This window comes from Hevea brasiliensis, chromosome 9, assembly GCF_030052815.1.
Source record: "Hevea brasiliensis isolate MT/VB/25A 57/8 chromosome 9, ASM3005281v1, whole genome shotgun sequence".
NCBI classification, from domain to species: domain Eukaryota; kingdom Viridiplantae; phylum Streptophyta; class Magnoliopsida; order Malpighiales; family Euphorbiaceae; genus Hevea; species Hevea brasiliensis.
In genome coordinates, this window is record NC_079501.1 from 2,089,535 (window position 1) to 2,109,176 (window position 19,642).

Genomic DNA, 19,642 nt, shown 5'->3' on the forward strand with positions numbered 1-19,642 from the left:
AAAGTATGCCATTTATCCTGTTGCAGTGAATAATTGAAGATCAATTTAGTGAAATAATTGTCTAAAAGCACACTTTATTGTATCTTATAAAAAAAAAAAGAAAGAAAGGTCAATTTATTCCTTTTTTCCCGTTAGTAAAATGATATTTATAGTATAATAATATCTATGTAGGTTCTGAATGGAATGGAATCAATTACCAAACGATAAAATCCATGTATAAAACTGAAGATATACTAGTGTTCTGCACAATTTATCATTCAGAACCATCCTGTTTTGGGAATATAAAATCCTCTTGAATCATAATGAGAAAACATTTGGGATATACAACAAGGGAGAAATGAAAAGAAAATCAGCTTCATAAAAAATGAGAGGATAAATAATAGAATTTTCCTCCAAAATCTACAATAGCAAAACATATACCTAAACCCCAACAACTAATAATATGGGGTCTTAAGATGAATTCTTACATATACTATTTTGTATCCTGTATATACAAGAACTCAAATAGGATTGACCAAATTCTGCAAGGCATGTAGTTATAGAGATATTATGCTACTTTCATAACTCTTCCATGTGATTCTGCCAATTTCCAAATGTCTATCATTCCTGTTCCATCACTAGTGAAAAAAAGACCTCCAGGACCAGTATGAATTGTTCTCACTTCTCTTCTTAAAAAATCCTGCCCCTCTCATTGAATCTAAACAAGAAAAATGATTATTTTCATAAATCAGTGCCAACGCTAAAAAGATTAGTTCAAACAAATAGCTATTGGTCATTTAATGTGTACTTACAATGGTAGGTCGTACAGGCAAATAGAATCATCATTGCAAGAGCAAAACAAAATTGGTTTTGCTTCTGCATCAGGCATCTCACAAAGAGCAATAACACCCTGTTACAAATAAACATTTTACCTTCAATCAAATAATAAAATAAAATAACTATGAAATCTAGGATGAGAAATCAAATAACTAAGATCCATAAAGAATGACAACCGCACTTTTAATAGATGCTTCCAATTCAAATATTTAGAGCCATAGCCCATTAACAAATAAAATCTTTGTAGATCAAAGAAAATAAAATTAATTTGACTCAAATATTTAAAACAGGGTACAACTCTTTTTTTCTAAAACAAAAAATAAAAAAAAGCACATGTATTAAATCTATCAAAAAAGCATAAATAAAATATAGGGGCTGCATTATCAAATAAACTTGGTCAGTCATAACATAGCAACTAAGGTTCAAACAGATCCAGCCCTAAGATTCAAGAAGAAAAAAATCTACTTAAATATGCACAACAATACACACTTGGAAGTTGGAAATAAATAATTTGCATGTTCCTCATTATGTGTATAGAACACCTCCAAGTTGCCCCCTTCAGTAGCTGGTCTTGTCTAATGAACAAAACAGTAGATAATGATCCCAGCAAATAAGAGATGTTAATGCATCATGCTGACCACTCAGTGTATTAAAGTATTGAGGTCCCATGCCTAAAAGAAAAATAACAAAAACAAAATGCGGAGGGTGAGAGTGGAGTCAAACAGACAAATACATCTCCTCTTGCACATAGGGATACAAGGAAAACTGACGATGGAGGGATAAAAGGAAAACTGACGATGAATGCATCATTATGACCACTCAGTGTATTAAAGTATTGAGGTCCCATGCCTAAAAGAAAAATAACAAAAACAAAATGCGGAGGGTGAGAGTGGAGTCAAACAGACAAATACATCTCCTCTTGCACATGAAGGGATACAAGGAAAACTGACGATCGAGGGATAAAAGGAAAAATGATGACAAAAAATCAACCATACGTATCTAGAAATCAAATATAGAAGAAAAACATGAAGAACTAATCGTAAAAGAAACAAAATTTCTTCCATATATCACTCGGAGGCACTATTGATATACAAATTTAATTTAAAAGAAACCTAATATACAAAACTACAGTTCCTCAAAACAACTTCACTGAGTTAATAGGGCAAAAACAATACACTCATAATCATATACAATACAAAAGATATACATGTCGGCTTCAAAAGTTCACATGATTACAATTTATTGCCTTAATCTAATTTATTGATAGTGTTGAGTCATATGTTTAGCAATGTGTAGGCTATCCCAATGTATCAGACCTATCTTCTATACAAAATCGCAACACAAAGGATAAAATAGTAAGGTTACAAGCATTACTCTTACAGTATTGTCCATAGAACCAGAGTATAGCCTCTTTTCTCCAACGGTTAAGCATATAACAGCAGCGGTATGACCTTCCAAAGATAAGGACAGCTCAAAAGGGTTTGGGTTCTCAGTACTCCCTTTCCAAGCCAAAATGATACCATCCTGCAAACCCAAAAAAGAAAAGGATTTGAATTCTTCATTTTTGGAGATCATATTTGTGGTACTGATAAAGAAAATCATGCAGAAGAAAGACAACATAACAATTAAACAAATTGCCACTGATGAGAGAGCAACTTCCAAAAACCATAGGTATGGGCACACAAAAAGCTTGTCCTATAGCAGTGCCTCACCCTTAAATTTAAGAACAACAAATAATAATACTATGGCAAAAACCTAATGCATTAACTCAAAATTTCCACAATCAGGGATCAATAATTAGAGGTTAAATATCATATGCGGTCACTCAGTTTTATGAGTATTTTCATAAAAGTCAACTAAATTTTAATTTCTTTCATAAAAATCATTGAATTTCAATTTGATTCCATAAAAGCCATTGTGATTAAAAACTAAAGGTTTTCAAGTTAATTTACTGACTTGTCAATTATTTTACGAATAAAATTACATTGTTTTATTAGTTAAAAAAAAAAAGAAAATAGGATGAATAAAATACATCCCTCTATCTGCCTCGCCGTCAAAACCCTCCCTTTTTCCATTTCTTCCCCATCAGTAACCAATTGTTAGGTAATTTTATTTGTCAAATAGTTGATAAGTCAGTAAATTAACCTTAAAACTCTTAATTTTTAATAACAGTGTCTTTTGTAAAATCAAATTGAAATTCAATGATTTTTATGAATAAAATTAAAGTTTAGTGACGTTTATGAAAAACTCGTAAAGTTGAGCAGTTGCATGTGATAATTACCCATAATTAGAAGAATAAGAAAGGACCTTCTTGTTCCCACTTGTATTGATAAATATGTCAACAACTTAAAAAATTATATATGCAATTATCTTCGCCCCTGCAAAAAGCATATCAACAACATCAACTAAAGCCATAGCGTAAACTTGTCTAACTGGCCCATTAAGATTAAATTCAACAGCTGTCTCAATATTCCATGCCTGCAAGATCACATAGAAAACCAACCAAGCTAGATGAAGCACTACAAGTCAGATGTGAGCTAAACTTAAAAATATTTGGCAAGCCTACAAATATCCACAGGCCTTCGCTGATTAAAGCCCCATTTTTGTCAATAAGATTAATAACACTCGTTGATTGACTAGTATAGCAATCCAAACACGTACTGTTCCTTCACTACTACCTGAAAAAAAAGCTTGTCCGATCTTGAAGGGAGTGCAATCCCAGAAACAGCCTGCCATACAAAAAGTCACCAATGAAATTGAAACAATCATTCATAAGTTTAGATTAACTCGTAGCACATGAAATTGTTTGCATGTAGAGGAAAACACAGATAATAGCCTGCACCAAAAACAGGAATGGATTACTAGAAAGTCAAAGAAAAATTCAACAAAATGATCAACTGAGTATGCCCTTGAGCTTTGCCAAAATAAAAAACCAATTCCCACAAGACCATGAATGCAAGAATGGCACCCATCTTCTTTAACATATTTGTCTGACATACGCTGCTCACATGCCTTTTTTGAGCTCTTAATAGTTTTATCTTCAGAAGCATTATCCTCAACAATGAGAACTGATGAATTAGAGGATGCTTTATCTTCGCCATATTCGCTGCCTCAATGCCGGAACTGGAGCTCTCACAAGAGCATTTATATTCATACCCACCACCTCCATTACTTGAAGCCAAAGAATTCCTAGGATTGGCGCTTTCCTAGTTGGATCCTTAATAACATGATTGGTGCTATTCTGAGCAGTTTTAACTTCAGATCCATCACTCAAAGCCAATGAATTTTTGAGGCCATGGCTAGAGCTCCTCATTGGGTTGCTCAGATGTTCTTAGGTAAATATTAGGAGGTGAAGATTCTCGGCGCATGAACCTACAGGGGTTTCGATTGCAATTCCCCATCTTGCAGTGAGAACAAACAACTTTGCTGGGCGCAGGTCCTCCTCCAAGTCGTGGATGAATGGTCGGAATCTTCTCATCCATGCTAGAAAGACAAAACAAAATAGTAGAATGAACAGACCATACCATATAGATGATCTAACAAATCAATATCCACATCCTCGGCCCAATCAGTTTTCTCTAACACCAAGAACACGATCAATACTAAACCCTAACCGGTCAGAGAAAGCATATGAAGACAATAAAATCCACATATCACTCGATTCCATTATATGAAAATCCATCAATTGCCGCAATCAAAGAACAAAACGACCAAACTCCATAACCAGATAAAAGCGAAAATCTGGATATCCAATCGCCGATCCTCCAGCCAAAGCAACCAAAAATAAAAGAAAATCTAAAAAGAAAACCCTAAAAATCGACCAAGGACAAAGAAATAAACTGGATTTGAGCATCATGGCGACTGATCCCTTGGAGATCATAGCTTGTGGAGAGATGTATTGTGCAATTCGAAGTCTTCTGAGAGAAGTTAAGAATGAGAAAGAAAAAATGTTGCGCTTCGACAAATCAGACCGATTGCAAAGGACTTGGCGTTTGGTTACATTTATAGGGGATCGCAACTCATACCGCCATACGAATAAAGGTGTCTTTAAAATTAATTAATATATTTATGTAATTACTTATATGCCCTTGTCTTCTTTCCTCCTCCTTTCTGCTGCCCTTGTTTCTGTATCTCTACTCTCTAAAGTTGATTAAATTTAATATTTATTTATTAATTTTAAGAATAATCCAATTCCTGAGTCCTGTCTTTAAACCCTACTTGTAGCTCTATAAAAAAAAAAAAGACGCACCAACACAATTCAATCAACTCAGCTAGTAACTCAACAATGGCGGGATCAGAAGAAGCAAAACTTGAACGATTCCTCCGGTGGCTTGATGTACAATTCCCATTACGCTCCTTTTTAGTAATTAATTAGTATTAAATTATTATTATTATTATTATTATTATTATTATTATTATTATTGTTAGAGATTATTTCTTTGGCATTCATTCCTCTTTTACATTTCTTTCAATCTTTGGGATTCGAATTCAGGCGAATAAAGTTGAGTTGCGAGGTTGCAGCATCAAGAACTGTGATCCAAATAAAGGCTTTGGTATTTTTCCGTCGAATAATGTCTCTGATGGTAATTGAATCTCTAATCACCCTTTTCATCAATCTCTACTTGCGTAGGTTAATTGTTTGTTTGGTGGGTTTAAGTTCGTTATCTTAAAAGAATAGATTCTGGAAATTTTGTCAGACGTTCTGCTTGTTGTTCCATTGGATTTAGCTATAACTCCCATGAGAGTTTTGCAAGATCCTCTTATTGGACCCGAGTGTAGAGCTATGTTTGAAGAAGGAGAAGTGGATGACAGGTTCTTGATAATTTTATTTCTAACGTTGGAGCGACTTCGAAAGAACTCTTCTTGGAAACCGTATGTATCTATTGCATTTGCCTTATATTTTTTCCCCCTTTTATCGGTGGGTAAGTTTTTTTTTTTTTTTTGGCTAAAACATCATATCAGGTACCTTGATATGCTTCCTACCACTTTCGGAAACCCACTTTGGTTTACTGATGAGGAGCTATTGGAGCTGAAGGGGACAACTTTGTTTCGGGCAACTGACTTGCAGGTAATCATAAATACTCTATTGCCTTATATGTCTCAGAAAACTGTATATCCGGATTGTGTATAACGTCCTATACAATTTTACCACTGGGGAGAATGGGTGCTGAGTGATGGTGTTATTTAGAATTTCGCCATTTAGCAGTCCCAATATTTTTCACTGCGATTCTAATGGATGGCCAACATTATTGGCTTTTTCCAAGATAACGGCTTTGCACAGAGAATGATGCATAGAGTAGTGTTGCAATTCAAGTTGCATATCCTAACATATGATTTACAAATTACAATCATGTAGTGTTTATTCATTTCTCTAACATTTTGTTTGACTTGCAATAACTATATGGTATAGAAGCAAGTTGGGCTTCCTATGCAGCTAAAATAGAGTACACTAGTAATTTCTTGCTTGAATGGGATGTACATGGATCTCAATTGGCTGATCTTTTACTTTAAAAATCATTTCTCTTTCTATGTGGCTCCTCATAATACTTCACTATGATTGATGGCATTGATGCATATGATAGTTAATTGATTGGGCTTTTTCAACTTAACTGCACAGCATATGTGACCAAAGACGGATTTATGTTACAGAAGAAAAAGTTGCTGTCTCTGTATGATGACAAAGTAAAGGGTTTGGTGCAGAAACTTTTAATTCTAAGTGGGGATTCAGAAAGGTGAGTATCAAGTTGGTATTCACTCCCTCTCTCTATCAAACATGCCTTTTCTTCCTTCGTCCTTCTTGAGTATAATTAGACTATCATAGTGATCAACAACAGGGACACAATAGAAGTTGAATCTTTATTACTTGGCAAGTTTAATTTACATCATCAATCACTGTTCAGCATTGCATTCCTCACCAATGGAGTTAATGTTTATTGTAAATTGCATGTAGCATGATTTAAGAAGGATAACGCTTATCTGCAAATTTGAGATATTTTTTATTTCTTCTTTTGTAGGGAGGTGTGTTTTGAAGATTTCCTTTGGTGGGCATCGTCTATATTACTCCTTGTTTGATATTTTTATTTTCTTGATTAAGTGCATTCATGGTGATTCTACTGTTGTTGGACAATCTTGCACTTTTTCCAACATGCTAGGGCCAATTCTGTATTTTGGAGTCGTGCTTTGAACATTCCCTTTCCACGTTCTTATGTATTCCCACAAGTTCAAGAGGATCAAGGCAGTCACTCTCCAATTAACAACTCTCAGATCTCATATAATTCTGGCAGAGACTTAATCGATGAAAAGGATGAAAAAGGTGAGATTATCATTTCCACCCTGGTTTTTCTGGTTGGCAGTTGAAGGATTTACTGGTGTATGTTAAACCAAGATCCAACCTGTCTCATATCAGGATCTAAGTTTCATGGAGAAAACAGCAAAGTGAATGAGGCAATTTCCACATCAGTTCAAAAGGATACTATCTGGGTAGAGGGTCTTGTTCCTGGCATTGATTTTTGCAACCATGGTATGCTATTTTTTTTCTTACATAAATTTGACTCATTATTAATTATGCATTTTACTTCAGGTTCTTGGTGTTGTTGCTTGAATTTTTGTTTTCAATGTCGCAATTTCTTAACAATTGCTCAAGAATAAGTATTATGTTTATTTTTATGAATATTTACTGAACAGACAATTGTAGTTATTCCTTATTGTTTTGTTTATGTGAAATTCTACTGTGGATTATAAGGTTTTATGTCTTTTATTGTCCTTTTCTACAAATCTGGCTCTGTAGATACAAAGGCGGCAGCAACATGGGAGGTTGATGGAACTGGCTTGGTAACAGGAGTTTCTTTCACCATGTACCTTCTTTCTGGTATCGTTCTTTCATATTTAAATAGGTTCATCTGTATTTAAGCTTTAAACCAAATTTGAGTTTTAGATAGTCTTAACTCTTTATCTTTATGCTGTTGTAACTTGCTGATTATATTGATTACATGTTTTCTTTATTATATTTTACTTGTCTTAATTGGAAAGCTGAACAAACTCCCCTCCAAAGTGAGAAAGAGATTTCCATTAGTTATGGGAACAAAGGCAATGAGGTACTTTCTTTTGGCACTGAGAAAATGCCTTGTTACAGATTCAAAAACTTTTCATTGTGGACTGTATAATAGTTGTGGCTTTTCTGTGAATATTTTGACCACCTCTGGAAATTTTGTCATGCCAAGATGATTGCTGTTATCACTCAATTCGCTTCGTAATCATGGTATATTCATACAGTGCCTGGAGCATCTTTATATTCTGGATCATCTTTTAGCATACATGATAATCCTGCTCCAAGAATCTTTTTTATTCTTAACTTTTTTATTCTTAATACTTTCTTTTGTTTTGGTTGCACACATGTTGTTAGACCTTTCACTTTGTTTTGGATGTGCCCCTTTTGAAGATTCTTTGATACATTCAATTGAAGAATAGCTGAATTAATGTTGCTCAGCTGTACCACTTTAGTCTTGATAGTTGATTCTCTTAGGTTTCACATTTTAGGTTAAGCTGTCTGCTGCCAACATACTGTTACTATTACAACATTTTTGCTCAACCCTTCCTGTTTCTTATTGGTGCCTTCACAATGAGCCACCCAAATCCTTATTGCCTTGTAGGGAATTTCATTGTGAAGGCACCAACATTATTGAATTTGGTTACTATTTGAGTGACTATAAAGTGCTTAATTTTCCTTTTCATCCATAATTCTTTGGGTAATTATCACACGCAACCACTCAACTTTATGAATTTTTCATAAAAGTTATTGAATTTTAATTTCTTTCATAAAAATCATTGAATTTCAATTTGATTTCATAGAAGCCACTGTGATTGAAAATTAAAAGTTTTCAGGTTAATTTAATGACTTGTCAACTATCTTACAAATAAAATTACCTAACTATTGGTTACTGATGGGGAAGAAATGGAAAAAAGGGAGGGGTTTGACGGCGAGGAAGGTAGCGGGATGTGCTTTATTCATCCTATTTTCTTTTTTTTTTTTTTTAAGAAACTAATAAAACAATGTAATTTTATTTGTAAGATAATTGACAAGTCAGTAAATTAATATGAAAACCTTTAATTTTCAATCACAGTGACTTTTATGAAATCAAATTCAAATTCAATGATTTTTATGAAATAAATTAAAGTTTAATGGCTTTTATAGAAACACTCATAAAATTGAGGACTACATGTGATATTTACCCTAATTCTTTGCACTGAAAGAAAATTATATATATATATATATACACTCATAAAATTGAGGACTACATGTGATATTTACCCTAATTCTTTGCACTGAAAGAAAATTATATATATATATATATATATATATATATATATATATATATATATATTGCTATCTTCTCGCTTTCCATTACTCAGATATTTTTTTTGTTTTATAGTACAGGTTGGCTTTCTTTATTTGTGCTTATATTTCTGGCAATTATTTTGCGTTTATAGCTTCTAAGGTTTAACTATCCTTGGAAGTGGCAGAAATTACCTTATATTTTTTATGCAGGAGTTACTGTACCTGTACGGATTTGTCATTGATAATAATCCAGATGACTATCTCATGGTAATGTTATTAATATTTAATTTGAATTTTATTGCTTATCACTTTTTATCTTGGCCTCTTGTGAACCAAGTTTGATTCTTAATATATTTAATTGTGCTTTAGTGACTTTGTTTGACCATATGGGTTGTTGAAGTGGATCTCCCATTTTATTCATGAGGCTTTTTCAGATTTTTTTTTTTTTTTTTTTTTTGAATTGTAATATCTCATTTGCATTAACTTGCCCTATGGGCGGAAAGAGTACATGACTCCAAATTGTGAGGAGCAGCCACTAGCCAATTACAAGGCAAAACATTTGTAATACAAAGCTTTTCTAAGCAATCAGCTGCTGCATTTGCTTTTCTATTCACTAGCGAAAAAGACAGGTTACTGAAACTAGGGATATAAGAACCATATTTTCTATTACAGCCAATGATTTGTACTAGCTGATCAAGAGGTGGGCACTTGCATGTGTAATGTATGCAGGTTCATTATCCTGTAGAGGCAATTCAGAATGATCCCTTTTTAGACTCCAAAATGCAGCTTCTGGAAGCACAGGTCAGTTTCTATTTTTTGTTTTCTTTTTTAGTATTGGGGAAGGGAGAGGTCTGCATTTTTACTCCTCAATAATGTATATAATTATATAATAATTTAATTGCTTTGCCCACAGAAAGCTGAAATGCGGTGTCTTTTACCTAAAAGCTTGCTGGATCATGGGTTTTTTCCAGCAGGCACTCCAAACAATGACAGAAATGGCAAGTGCAAAGCAGATCAAGTTTGCAACTTCAGTTGGAGTGGCCAGCGCAAAATGCCCTCGTACATAAATAAGTTGGTCTTTCCTGAGGATTTTTTAACTTCATTGAGGACCATAGCCATGCAGGAAGATGAGCTATATAAGGTTTCTTCATTGCTTGAAGAGGTTTAGTTTCTCTTGAAATCTCTTTTCTTTCATCAAATACGTATAGAACAGTATGTGGGGGGTTTTGATAAGCTAACTTAAAAAAGTGTGCAGTATATACAATTTACAGTCTTTATTTCCTCGCCACAATAAAAACTTTTTTCTTTTGTTTTAAAGCTTGTTGGGTCTGAAGGGGAAAGGCAACCTACAGATACAGAAGTTAGAGCAGCAGTATGGGAGGCCTGTGGGGATTCTGGAGCTTTGCAATTGCTTTTTGATCTTCTTCAAACGAAGTAACCACTGGAATCTATCTTATAATATAGAAAAAATATAATGTATGCAATTTAAGACGATTCTTATCATGTTTGCTTTAATTTTCTGCATGCAAGGATGGTGGATCTTGAAGAGAGTTCTGGAACAGAGGGCTATGATTCTGAGCTGCTAGAAAAGGCCCAACGTGCTGACAATAATTTAAGGTAGTACAGTTTTACCTAGTGATCTTCTTCCTGCTCAGTGCTCGTACCATTTTCCCATGGTTGAAAGTTATGCTTCTTTTTAATTTTCTGTCATCTCTTCTTCTTTTTTCCTTTTTGAAACTATCTCTTTGAATTGAATCATGGGAATTGAATATATTGTATTGTGTTTCTTGTCCATTGAACAGCTTAGCAAGTGGCTCAACCCAACTCAAGTTTGTGAGCAGAAACAAATGGGCTAGTGTAGTATATAGACGAGGGCAGAAGGAACTCACCAGATTATTCCTTAAGGAAGCAGAGCATGCCTTGCAATTTTCTTTGAATGAAGGAAACTGAATGAACCATTTGAATTTCAACGTCATGCCTTGCCTTTTATGGATCTCAATCTTCAGTTAAAGCTCTTGGAACTCCAAACTTTGTTATTAACTCTCCATTTAATGATCTTTCACGAGCATGTTTTCGTCTTCTCCCCCTTTCCATTTTATGCATGTATACGATTAAACCTAGGATTTATGCGCGAACTAGGACGTGTAAATGGATTTGTTTATTTTTTGTCATGGATGCCATGTAATGAAAAAAAGAAGGTAACAAATTGCAATAAGAAAAGGACAACACTGAAATTAGAATTGAACTCCTTATACATAAGTGCCTTACCCTTAAATTAAAGAACAACAAGTGAGAGAGCATCATGGCTGAGATGGGTCAAATTCTCTCATACAATCTATTTCTTATTCATAAAATGTTCCATTCATGCTCAAGTGGTGTTTGTATTTCACGGATAAAAATGTGTTAAAATGAGCTAATTATTAAAGTTCAGTTTCAATTTACTCATAGTAATTAATTGTGTTTTGTTTTGAGATAATTATTTTGTGTTTAATTAAGCCTTGATACCATGTATAATGGCTAAATTAATATTTTATCTAGAGAGTTTAGGTTAATTTGGATTAGATTGGTCAATTTTTTCTTAGTTAGGGGTATGAGGAGTGGGAATTTCAAACTGAATATGTAAATAAAAAATATGTTTTTAGCTACTACATCAAGTCAGAGTAAATTAGATTTTTAACTGAATAATATTGAAATGCGTCAGTTTTGAAGGAAAATCCAAATCAGCATAACGTGAAACTATTTATAGTATTTAACAAATGCCAATTATGCAGTCACAACGTTAGTAATGACCGCCGCTAAGTTGCTAAGAAAAATAAGGAATTTCTATGATCATCTCTCTTTTTTTTATTTATATACATGCGTCTACAAAATCTCAGCCCAGGCCACGGCTGCCTAACTGATGGGCAGTGCATGATGCAGACAGGAGTCTCTTCCATAGATTCTAGTCTTGCCCAATTTCATTCCAGTTCTTTTAATGCGTTTTGGACCGTAGCAGAATGGGCCAATCCATCAAAATTCAAGAGAACAGATCAACCAGTAGCTCATCAAGCATCCCATTCTCAATTGCCAAAGCAACCTCTTCTTCCTCTTCTTCAAACTTGCTCCACTTCCCTTCCCTCTCCATTTCTCTAACATTAGCCTGCTTCTTATCCCATCCAATCCATAGGCTCTGTTCCCCATCTATCCAAGTTTTTACTCTGCTTAACATCTCACTATCAAACCCATCATTTCTCCTTTGATTCTTCAATTCACATCGAAAGAAATCCAGCAGTAATCTGCAGTCCACGACTGAATTGGTCTTTTTAACAAGATTTAGTAATTGACATGCCTTTTCTTCCACTTCACTAGTTCCTTCTTCATAGCTGGTGTGCGTCTCTTTTCCATCCTTTTCTTCTTCATCTACATCAAAAAATGATCTTAACTTTTCATCTTCTTCAAATTCGATGTCAATTACTGAAACTGGGCTAGGCTGTTGCTTCTCCTTCTCCTATAATCAAATTAATAACAATTACAATAGTTTACTCAGAAAAAACATCAGAGAAAGAACATAAATTGTATAAAAAATAGGTGGCTACTGGCAACGAGTGAAGAAAAAGACAAAAAAAAAAAAAGCTAAATTACACGGTCTTGGCAAGCAGCTGCCGTACAGGACAAACAAGGTCAACCAAATCTCGCTAAAAGACACCATCACCGACTTTGAAACCAGGAAGTAAGCCACTCAGGACATCGACGGACCCTCACCAGCAGACACAAAAATCTAATTGAAGATGCAAGGTACTAAATAATGCCTCACCTTGAGCCCCACTGCTGTATTTGTGTAGTTTGTTGTCTGCTCCTTTGAGTCCTTATCCTCGCCGACACGCCGTAAATATCCTTTGCTAACTTCGTTTTCACCGTACTCATCAAAATTACCGTACTCTGATGTGAAATCACTGTCACACCAGCTTGATCCATTATTGCTGCAGCTGCTACAGGGCGTAGAGGCGGTGGTGGTTGTGGTGCAGTGATGTGGGGAGGACGCCAAATCCGACGGAGGTGATTTCTCTTCTACAATGTCTCGAAATGATTTCCACCGTACGATGTCTTTGATGGTAACTGTAATTTTGATTTCAGTTTGTTTGTTTTCAGTTTCACTATCCATGTATGCGCTCCTTCTACTTCTAGAGAGCCTTCGAGAAAGGCTTCTGGGTAGAATTGATGGAGATTTGATAGCAGTGAAGTGGATGTTCTTGACTGATTTAATGATAGCCTGGAATGCAGAGAGTGATCTTGAACGACTTTTAAGCAGCTTTTCAGCACTAAGATCATTTTCGCTAGAGAAGGATGAATTTGAATCATGCTGAATGAGAAAATCTTTGAGCATTCGAGGACTGTGCTCTAAAGGAAGATATACTACAGAGGAACCCATTGTTTGATTTTTGAGAAATATACTACAGAGGGATGGAGTTGGCAAGAGTGAAATGGAAAGTGAGGAGTGAGGTTTTTTAAAGGAGGAGGAGAAGAAAGAGGGAGGTAACTTCTGGCCAGTTGGGATATCCACGTAAGAAGCTCGTGCAACACATGAAGAAGAAGCCATACAGGTGGAAGCGCGGATGCTTCTAGTTTTCTTTTTAATTTCTAAATAGGAGAATATGCATGTTCATTAATGGTTAAACATTTTCTTTGGTCTCAGTAATCAGCATGCATGGATGATTTAGAACATTCATTAACCAGAGAACTAAAAGCAGGTGCAATTATTCATATTAGCATTCTGTAAATTGTCACATGTAGGATAATGTAAGCGTATCAGCACGAGTGATCTCGCCATCTTTTATCATTTCCTTTCTGGGATTTGCTAACTGAATGTTGTCTCTGGGACCTCAAATTCAAGGGTGAAACATTTATGGAACGAGAATTTGTGTTTAATGAGAAAGTTTCTCATGTTTAATTGAAATTTAATTTATAATATAAAGTTTCTTCAATAAACATAAAAATCTTTATAATATATAAGAACTAGATTTGATTTAAAAAATAATAATAAATCAACCTTTTACCCTCACCTCTTTCTTTACCACCTATCCTTCAATCGCCATCTCCTTCCCTGGAGGTGGTGATGGCTCGCTGGCTTTTGTTTCTAGTACCTTCTCTGTGGCTCCCGGAGAAGAGATTGTGTTCAAGAACAATGATGGCTTCCTACACAAGGACGTGTTTGATGAGGACGAAATTCCAAGTGGGGTTGATGCGTCCAAAATCTCCATGCCTGGAGAAGATATCCTGAATTCTGTTGGTGAGACTTACATCCCCTTGAGCAGAAGAACGAGGCAAAGCATGTGTGATTTTTTTTTTTTTTTTTTCTTTCAATTCTCTGATTGAGAGCTCGAATTTTAGAGACTGCCACAAAATTCCCGGCTTCAACAGAAATTTGCTTGTGAAATCGGGGTTGATTTTGTGTTAGTATTGTTGATTTTATTAATATGTCAATAGCAAATTTTAATTATATTAGATAAAATTATTTGTAACTTATGAGAAATTTGTTCATGGATTAAAGAATTATTAATTTTAAATTGTTATGATTGAGAAAGAGAATTTAGCGTTTACATAATATAGAAACGGAAAATGCAAATATAGAAAAACGCGACAACAGATTTAGAGAAATGACATTTTTAAAATATTTGAAAATGTGTAGGAAAACGCACATGTATATATAATTAAATATATCCAACAATAAATAAGGATATTTAAATATTAGCCATATTTGGTAATAGTTGCTAATTATTTTGATAATTTTTAATTATTTTATTAATTATTAAATTTTAATTATTAATAATTAATTATTTATATAATAATTAAATAGATATCTTTTGATTCTAATCAAAATGTTTCTCAATTTTTTAAAATTTTTTAAATTTTTAAATATTAATATAAATATTATATTATCAAATAATATAAATAAAAGAATCAATATTTTATCAGGTTAAAATATTAAATTTTATTTTAAAAATTATTGCTGAATAAAATCATAGAATAAAATTAAACTAATAGGAATTTTTTTATACATTTAATAATTTTTAATTAATTGGATAAGATTTAATCAGAGTTAATCTGGACCCATTAAAAAATCAAACCCATTAATTAGATAAAATTTTTATTAAGAAACCAAATCCAGGGCAAATGCTAATTAGAGCAAATGAAAATTTTTACAAAAACTCAAATGCCAATCATTAATGAAGAAAAGCATGGAACCTTACAGATCCAAATCTGCATCATTGCTGCCAGTGACCATCATTCGAGGCAGAAACGTTTGTTGCCAGTCACCTTTGTAGCCAGTTATTTGCATTGCGTTGCAGGGTAAGTCCTCAAAGTCTCAAACTCTTCTTCTTCTTCTTTATTCCAAGCGGTTGCCCTCTGGCCGGTTCGAAGACCTCTATTTTTTTTTTTTTTTTTAAAAGACGCTTGTTCAAACATAGAAATGCTTTTCCAACTTTCCATATTGGGGGAAATGACACCTACACACCTCCTTCATGTTTTTCGTTGTTTTTATATCGAAATTATTTTCGATACAAAGAAATGTCTCACATCGAAGTTTCCATATATCATAGATAACCGTAAAAAACAAAAGCGTCGACAGCAGGGTTCGAACCTGCGCGGGCGAAGCCCAACAGATTTCAAGTCTGTCTCCTTAACCACTCGGACATATCGACCCATTTGGCTTTTATCTTTTTCCAAAACTTATCTAAAAGGGGCTATGGGATTGCTGAAGGCCTCTTCCAACGGCGTATCGGGCTGTCGGCCCATTCACCGAACTAATGACGCAACGGCACAAAAACTCGCCAATCGCCATTACTCCACTCCACGGCTTCATCTTCTTTTCTTCTTTCCTGTTGCCTAAACTCTCTTGATAATGTTCTGCATTGATGTTTGGCTCAACCAGTTTTCTATTTCTTGATTATGGGGGTGGGAGGCAAATTCTGGGATTTACTAAAACCTTACGCCCGGCCCCAAGGACCCGATTTCTTGAGAGATAAACGGGTCGCCGTTGATCTTTCCTATTGGGTCGTCCAGCACGAGACAGCAATTAAGTCCTATGTCCGGAAACCTCATCTTCGCCTCACCTTCTTCCGTACCATCAACCTCTTCTCCAAGGTCTGTTTTCATTTTTTAATTTTTTTTTATGCCTGCTAGAACAAGCGCTTTTGATTTTTTTTTAAGGGAATTATTTTTGCAGTATGGTGCGTTTCCAGTTTTTGTTGTTGATGGTACCCCGTCGCCTCTGAAGTCGCGGGCGAGGATTGGGCGGTTCTTTCGCTCCTCCGGCATTGATGTCACGGCTCTGACCGTGGCTGAAGAAGGTGTTTCGGTCGAGAGAAACCGGGCGTTTACAAAATATGTTGAAGAGTGCGTGGTTAGTTGCGTCTTTTTATATCCTCTTGTTAACCTGCATTAATGGATGTCTAGGTGGTGGTTGATTGTGGAACTTTTCCAGTCATTCATTGAAGTGGTTTTGTAGGAGTTGCTTGAACTGTTTGGAATGCCTGTTCTGAAAGCAAATGGCGAAGCTGAAGCTTTGTGTGCCCAGCTAAATTGTGAAGGTCATGTAGATGCTTGTATCACAGCTGATGGTGATGCGTTCCTCTATGGGGCTAAATGTGTGATTAAATGCTTCAGGCCTAACACAAAAGTAAATTTATTTCTTATTCTAGAATTTAATCGTTACATTAATATGGTTTCTAATTTTTATTTGTTGGTTGTTTTCAATTTTTTGGAAGCATGAGAATCTCGTTGTGTGCAGGAACCATTTGAATGCTACCAATTGTCAGATATTGAAGCTGGTCTTGGATTGAAGAGAAAACACTTGATCGCCATTTCTCTTTTGGTTGGAAACGACCATGATCTAAATGGGGTGCAGGGGATTGGGGTTGATACAGCTCTTCGTTTTGTTCAAACTTTCAGTGAGGATGAGATATTGAATGGGTTTGCTTCTGTATCCATTCTTAATTTTCCTTTTTCTTTTGCATAGTGGAAAGTATTGAACTATATCATTACCTAATAAGTTTAATCACTGTTTTACACAGATTATGTGAAATTGGCAATGGTAATACTCACATACTGCAGGGTGCTTCAAAGCTTGTCAAAAATGTTATGCTCAATCCATATGAAGACTCAGCAAATTCAAAGACTTCTCATTGTTCCCTTTGTGGGCATCCTGGGAGCAAAAGAGCACATTTTAGGTCCTCTTGTGAGGTCTGTGGCACCAGCGATGGTGAGGGTTGCAAAAAAAAGCCAGAAGGTTTTAAATGTAATTGCATCTGCTGTGATAAGGTGTATTTTATATTTCTCTTTTTAATTATTGCACAGCTCTTACATTAACCTGTAGGTTTTTAGCACCGTCGGCAGTTTTAACTTTTTTACATTGTGCAAAATGATTAATCTTACAATTGTTTAAAGCATTGCATGATGCTTGCATTGCAGGATCGTAAAGAAAAGGAGCAGCAAAAGCATGAAAATTGGCAGATAAAAGTTTGTAACAAGATCGCAATGGAGCCAAATTTTCCAAATGATGATATCATTGAAATGTATTTGTGTTGTAATCATGGAAAATTTACAGGTATTTGTACTCTTGAGTTTTCTTTTTCAGTTTTCTTAGTAAGCCATTAACTGTAGACTGCATTACACAGTTGGCAGATTTTCCAATCTTGTGGATTGGATGCAATATAAAGTCCTCATGAGGTTTCTTAGCTTTGATGCCATAATCTGTCACAAGGAGTTCCTTTCCTTAAACCTAGTCTTTTTTCCATTTTCTTAAATCCTATATTGAGTTGTGAGTTTATTTCTATGTACAGAAGATGATGGCCCACGTTTATCATGGGAAAGCCCAAATACAGATATGCTGGTTGATTTCTTGGTATTTCATCAGCTTTGGGAACCATCTTACATTAGGCTGAGGATGCTTCCTATGTTGTCCACCATATACTTGAGAGAAAAGGCTGCTGTAAAGCTAGAGAAAACAATGTTATATGGACAATATGAATTTGATTCTATTCAGCGTGTCAAAATAAGATATGGGCACCAATCTTATGTGATCAAGTGGAAGAAAGCTGCACACATGGTTAGCAGTGATGTCCATACAAACACTGCAGAAGAATTGGAAAAGCAACAAGAAGAGATTGTAGAAAATGATGAGACCATGTCCGTCGAACAATTAGAAGAGTACAATGTCCCTCACAGTTATGTGGATGATGGATGTTGGTTTATTTTTACTGATGAAAATATGGATCTTGTTCGAAATGCTTTTCCAGATGCAGTTGACAGATTTTTACAGGAGAAAGTATGTTTTATCTCTCTTTCTTTGTGTGTGTGTGTGTGCGCGTGCGCGTGTGTTTTAAATTGTTTTTATTTTTTACTGTTTTGCAAAATATTCTGTAATCGGGTGTTTCCCTCGTGCACCAGCTTAGCTAGGTTTTGTGGTTCAAATTTCAGCAAAGTACAACCCCTTGTCAAAAAAGTGAATATCTCATGTTAATGAGTCGTGTTGTTTAGGTATAGTGAATATTGCTGTTAACAGTACAGTCGTCATAATTCTAGTCCTTCTATGAGTTGTAATTAGGAATAGTGAATATTGATGGCTGAGGGAGGGGGGAAGTGTGGATGAGGTAGAGAAGTGCGTTTGCGCATCCTATGGTCAATTTATGCATACTAAATAGATATTGAAAGAAATTGGCTACATGGCCTGCTGTGAGGAGATGGTGTTTTGGTATGAGGATAATAGTTTCTGTTGATAAATATAACAACAGAGGTGAGGCCATATGGTGGCCTGACTAAGCAGAGGATATGTTCTTTTTAAACTTGGCTGTTTTCCATATGTCGTTTGGTAAACTTGGATTACAGATCATTGAAATATCAACTGTGTTTTAAGTTTTTAGTTTATCATTGTGTTTTGTGTTATCACATATGAGGATCTTGGAAGTGAGATTGCCTCTATATGCACTACATGGTTATTTATTTTTTTGTGGTTGAATCCTGGCAGGAACTGAATGAATCAAAAAGAAGATGTTCAAGCTTAACATCTGAAGGGCGCAATGGAAAGTCAGAATCAGTGAAGTCAAGGGCTGTTCAACTGAATATAACTGAATTTTACCGTTCCACCAAAGTACCAGTTCATGCCACTGGAGAAGATGATGTAGCTAATAATTCTGGAAATCAAGACAGTGTAGGATCAAAATTAAAGAGGAAGGTCTCGAGTTCTAACTATCCAAAGTCTGTGAGACGCCGCCTTTTGTTCAAGTAGGACATTTGGGGAAGAGTAATAGTTATTTTTTGTGTATAAGCTTAAGAGTAACTTGTAAGTAAATATTAATGAACTTTAGAGGCTTTTGGTGATCTATAGAAGACCCATTTTCTTTTTGTACAAATTTAGCCTTTTGTTTTTGTAATGTATTGGTTTAGGGATGTCTTGATCATGCAGTTTACAACCTTAAGGGGTGAAAATAAAAAATTATTATGGTTTACAATTCC

The 19,642-nt window shown here is 35.0% G+C and overlaps 4 protein-coding genes, 1 long non-coding RNA gene and 1 other non-coding gene across 11 annotated transcripts in view; 3 read left to right on the plus strand and 3 right to left on the minus strand.

The window, feature by feature from the left end:
- Positions 1 to 4,817, minus strand: part of LOC110637041 (zinc finger CCCH domain-containing protein 63-like) — a 79,247-nt gene extending 74,430 nt beyond the window's left edge. The window contains exons 1-6 of one of the 5 annotated variants that reach the window (XM_058152356.1): positions 3,714 to 4,814; positions 3,495 to 3,545; positions 2,191 to 2,340; positions 1,332 to 1,391; positions 792 to 889; positions 339 to 697 (exon numbers count right to left, since the gene is read on the minus strand). In XM_058152356.1, the coding sequence (XP_058008339.1) occupies positions 670 to 697; positions 792 to 889; positions 1,332 to 1,391; positions 2,191 to 2,340; positions 3,495 to 3,545; positions 3,714 to 3,917 (591 nt within the window). In that variant the 5' untranslated portion in view covers positions 3,918 to 4,814 and the 3' untranslated portion in view covers positions 339 to 669. Of the gene's footprint in view, positions 1 to 338; positions 698 to 791; positions 890 to 1,331; positions 1,392 to 2,190; positions 2,341 to 3,491; positions 3,546 to 3,713 lie in introns of those variants that run through there. The other 4 variants (XM_058152355.1, XM_058152357.1, XM_058152359.1 and 1 more) reach the window with 4 other exon arrangements.
- Positions 4,818 to 4,944: 127 nt separating this feature from the next.
- LOC110637071 (uncharacterized) lies at positions 4,945 to 11,217 on the plus strand. Of its 2 annotated transcripts, none has more exons than XM_058152354.1 (16): positions 4,945 to 5,152; positions 5,309 to 5,399; positions 5,514 to 5,688; positions 5,779 to 5,884; positions 6,466 to 6,548; positions 6,831 to 6,857; positions 6,969 to 7,129; positions 7,223 to 7,336; positions 7,604 to 7,684; positions 7,846 to 7,910; positions 9,362 to 9,418; positions 9,881 to 9,952; positions 10,065 to 10,292; positions 10,470 to 10,585; positions 10,682 to 10,768; positions 10,954 to 11,217. In XM_058152354.1, exons 1-16 carry the CDS (start codon positions 5,102 to 5,104, stop codon positions 11,099 to 11,101), a joined length of 1,662 nt encoding a protein of 553 aa, XP_058008337.1. In that variant the 5' UTR covers positions 4,945 to 5,101; the 3' UTR covers positions 11,102 to 11,217. The 2 variants fall into 2 exon arrangements, with proteins under 2 accessions (XP_058008337.1, XP_021642695.2); XM_021787003.2 differs by having other exon boundaries at positions 4,950 to 5,152; positions 10,065 to 10,313.
- Positions 11,218 to 11,871: 654 nt separating this feature from the next.
- On the minus strand, positions 11,872 to 13,727 carry LOC110637014 (uncharacterized). Its single transcript, XM_021786930.2, has 2 exons — positions 12,945 to 13,727; positions 11,872 to 12,638 (listed from the first exon to the last, which is right to left on the minus strand). Exons 1-2 carry the CDS (start codon positions 13,725 to 13,727, stop codon positions 12,168 to 12,170), a joined length of 1,254 nt encoding a protein of 417 aa, XP_021642622.2. The 3' UTR covers positions 11,872 to 12,167.
- LOC110637015 (uncharacterized) lies at positions 13,045 to 13,942 on the plus strand. Its single transcript, XR_002491458.2, has 2 exons — positions 13,045 to 13,186; positions 13,280 to 13,942. It is a non-coding gene; the product is annotated as an uncharacterized LOC110637015 (long non-coding RNA).
- Positions 13,943 to 15,749: 1,807 nt separating this feature from the next.
- Positions 15,750 to 15,831, minus strand: TRNAS-UGA (transfer RNA serine (anticodon UGA)). Its single transcript has one exon. It is a non-coding gene; the product is annotated as a tRNA-Ser (tRNA).
- A 107-nt stretch (positions 15,832 to 15,938) lies between these two features.
- Positions 15,939 to 19,638, plus strand: LOC110637067 (flap endonuclease GEN-like 1). The gene is made up of 8 exons (XM_021787000.2): positions 15,939 to 16,273; positions 16,356 to 16,532; positions 16,638 to 16,808; positions 16,920 to 17,101; positions 17,203 to 17,449; positions 17,600 to 17,735; positions 17,971 to 18,455; positions 19,155 to 19,638. Exons 1-8 carry the CDS (start codon positions 16,079 to 16,081, stop codon positions 19,413 to 19,415), a joined length of 1,854 nt encoding a protein of 617 aa, XP_021642692.2. The 5' UTR covers positions 15,939 to 16,078; the 3' UTR covers positions 19,416 to 19,638.
- Positions 19,639 to 19,642: the final 4 nt, after the last annotated feature.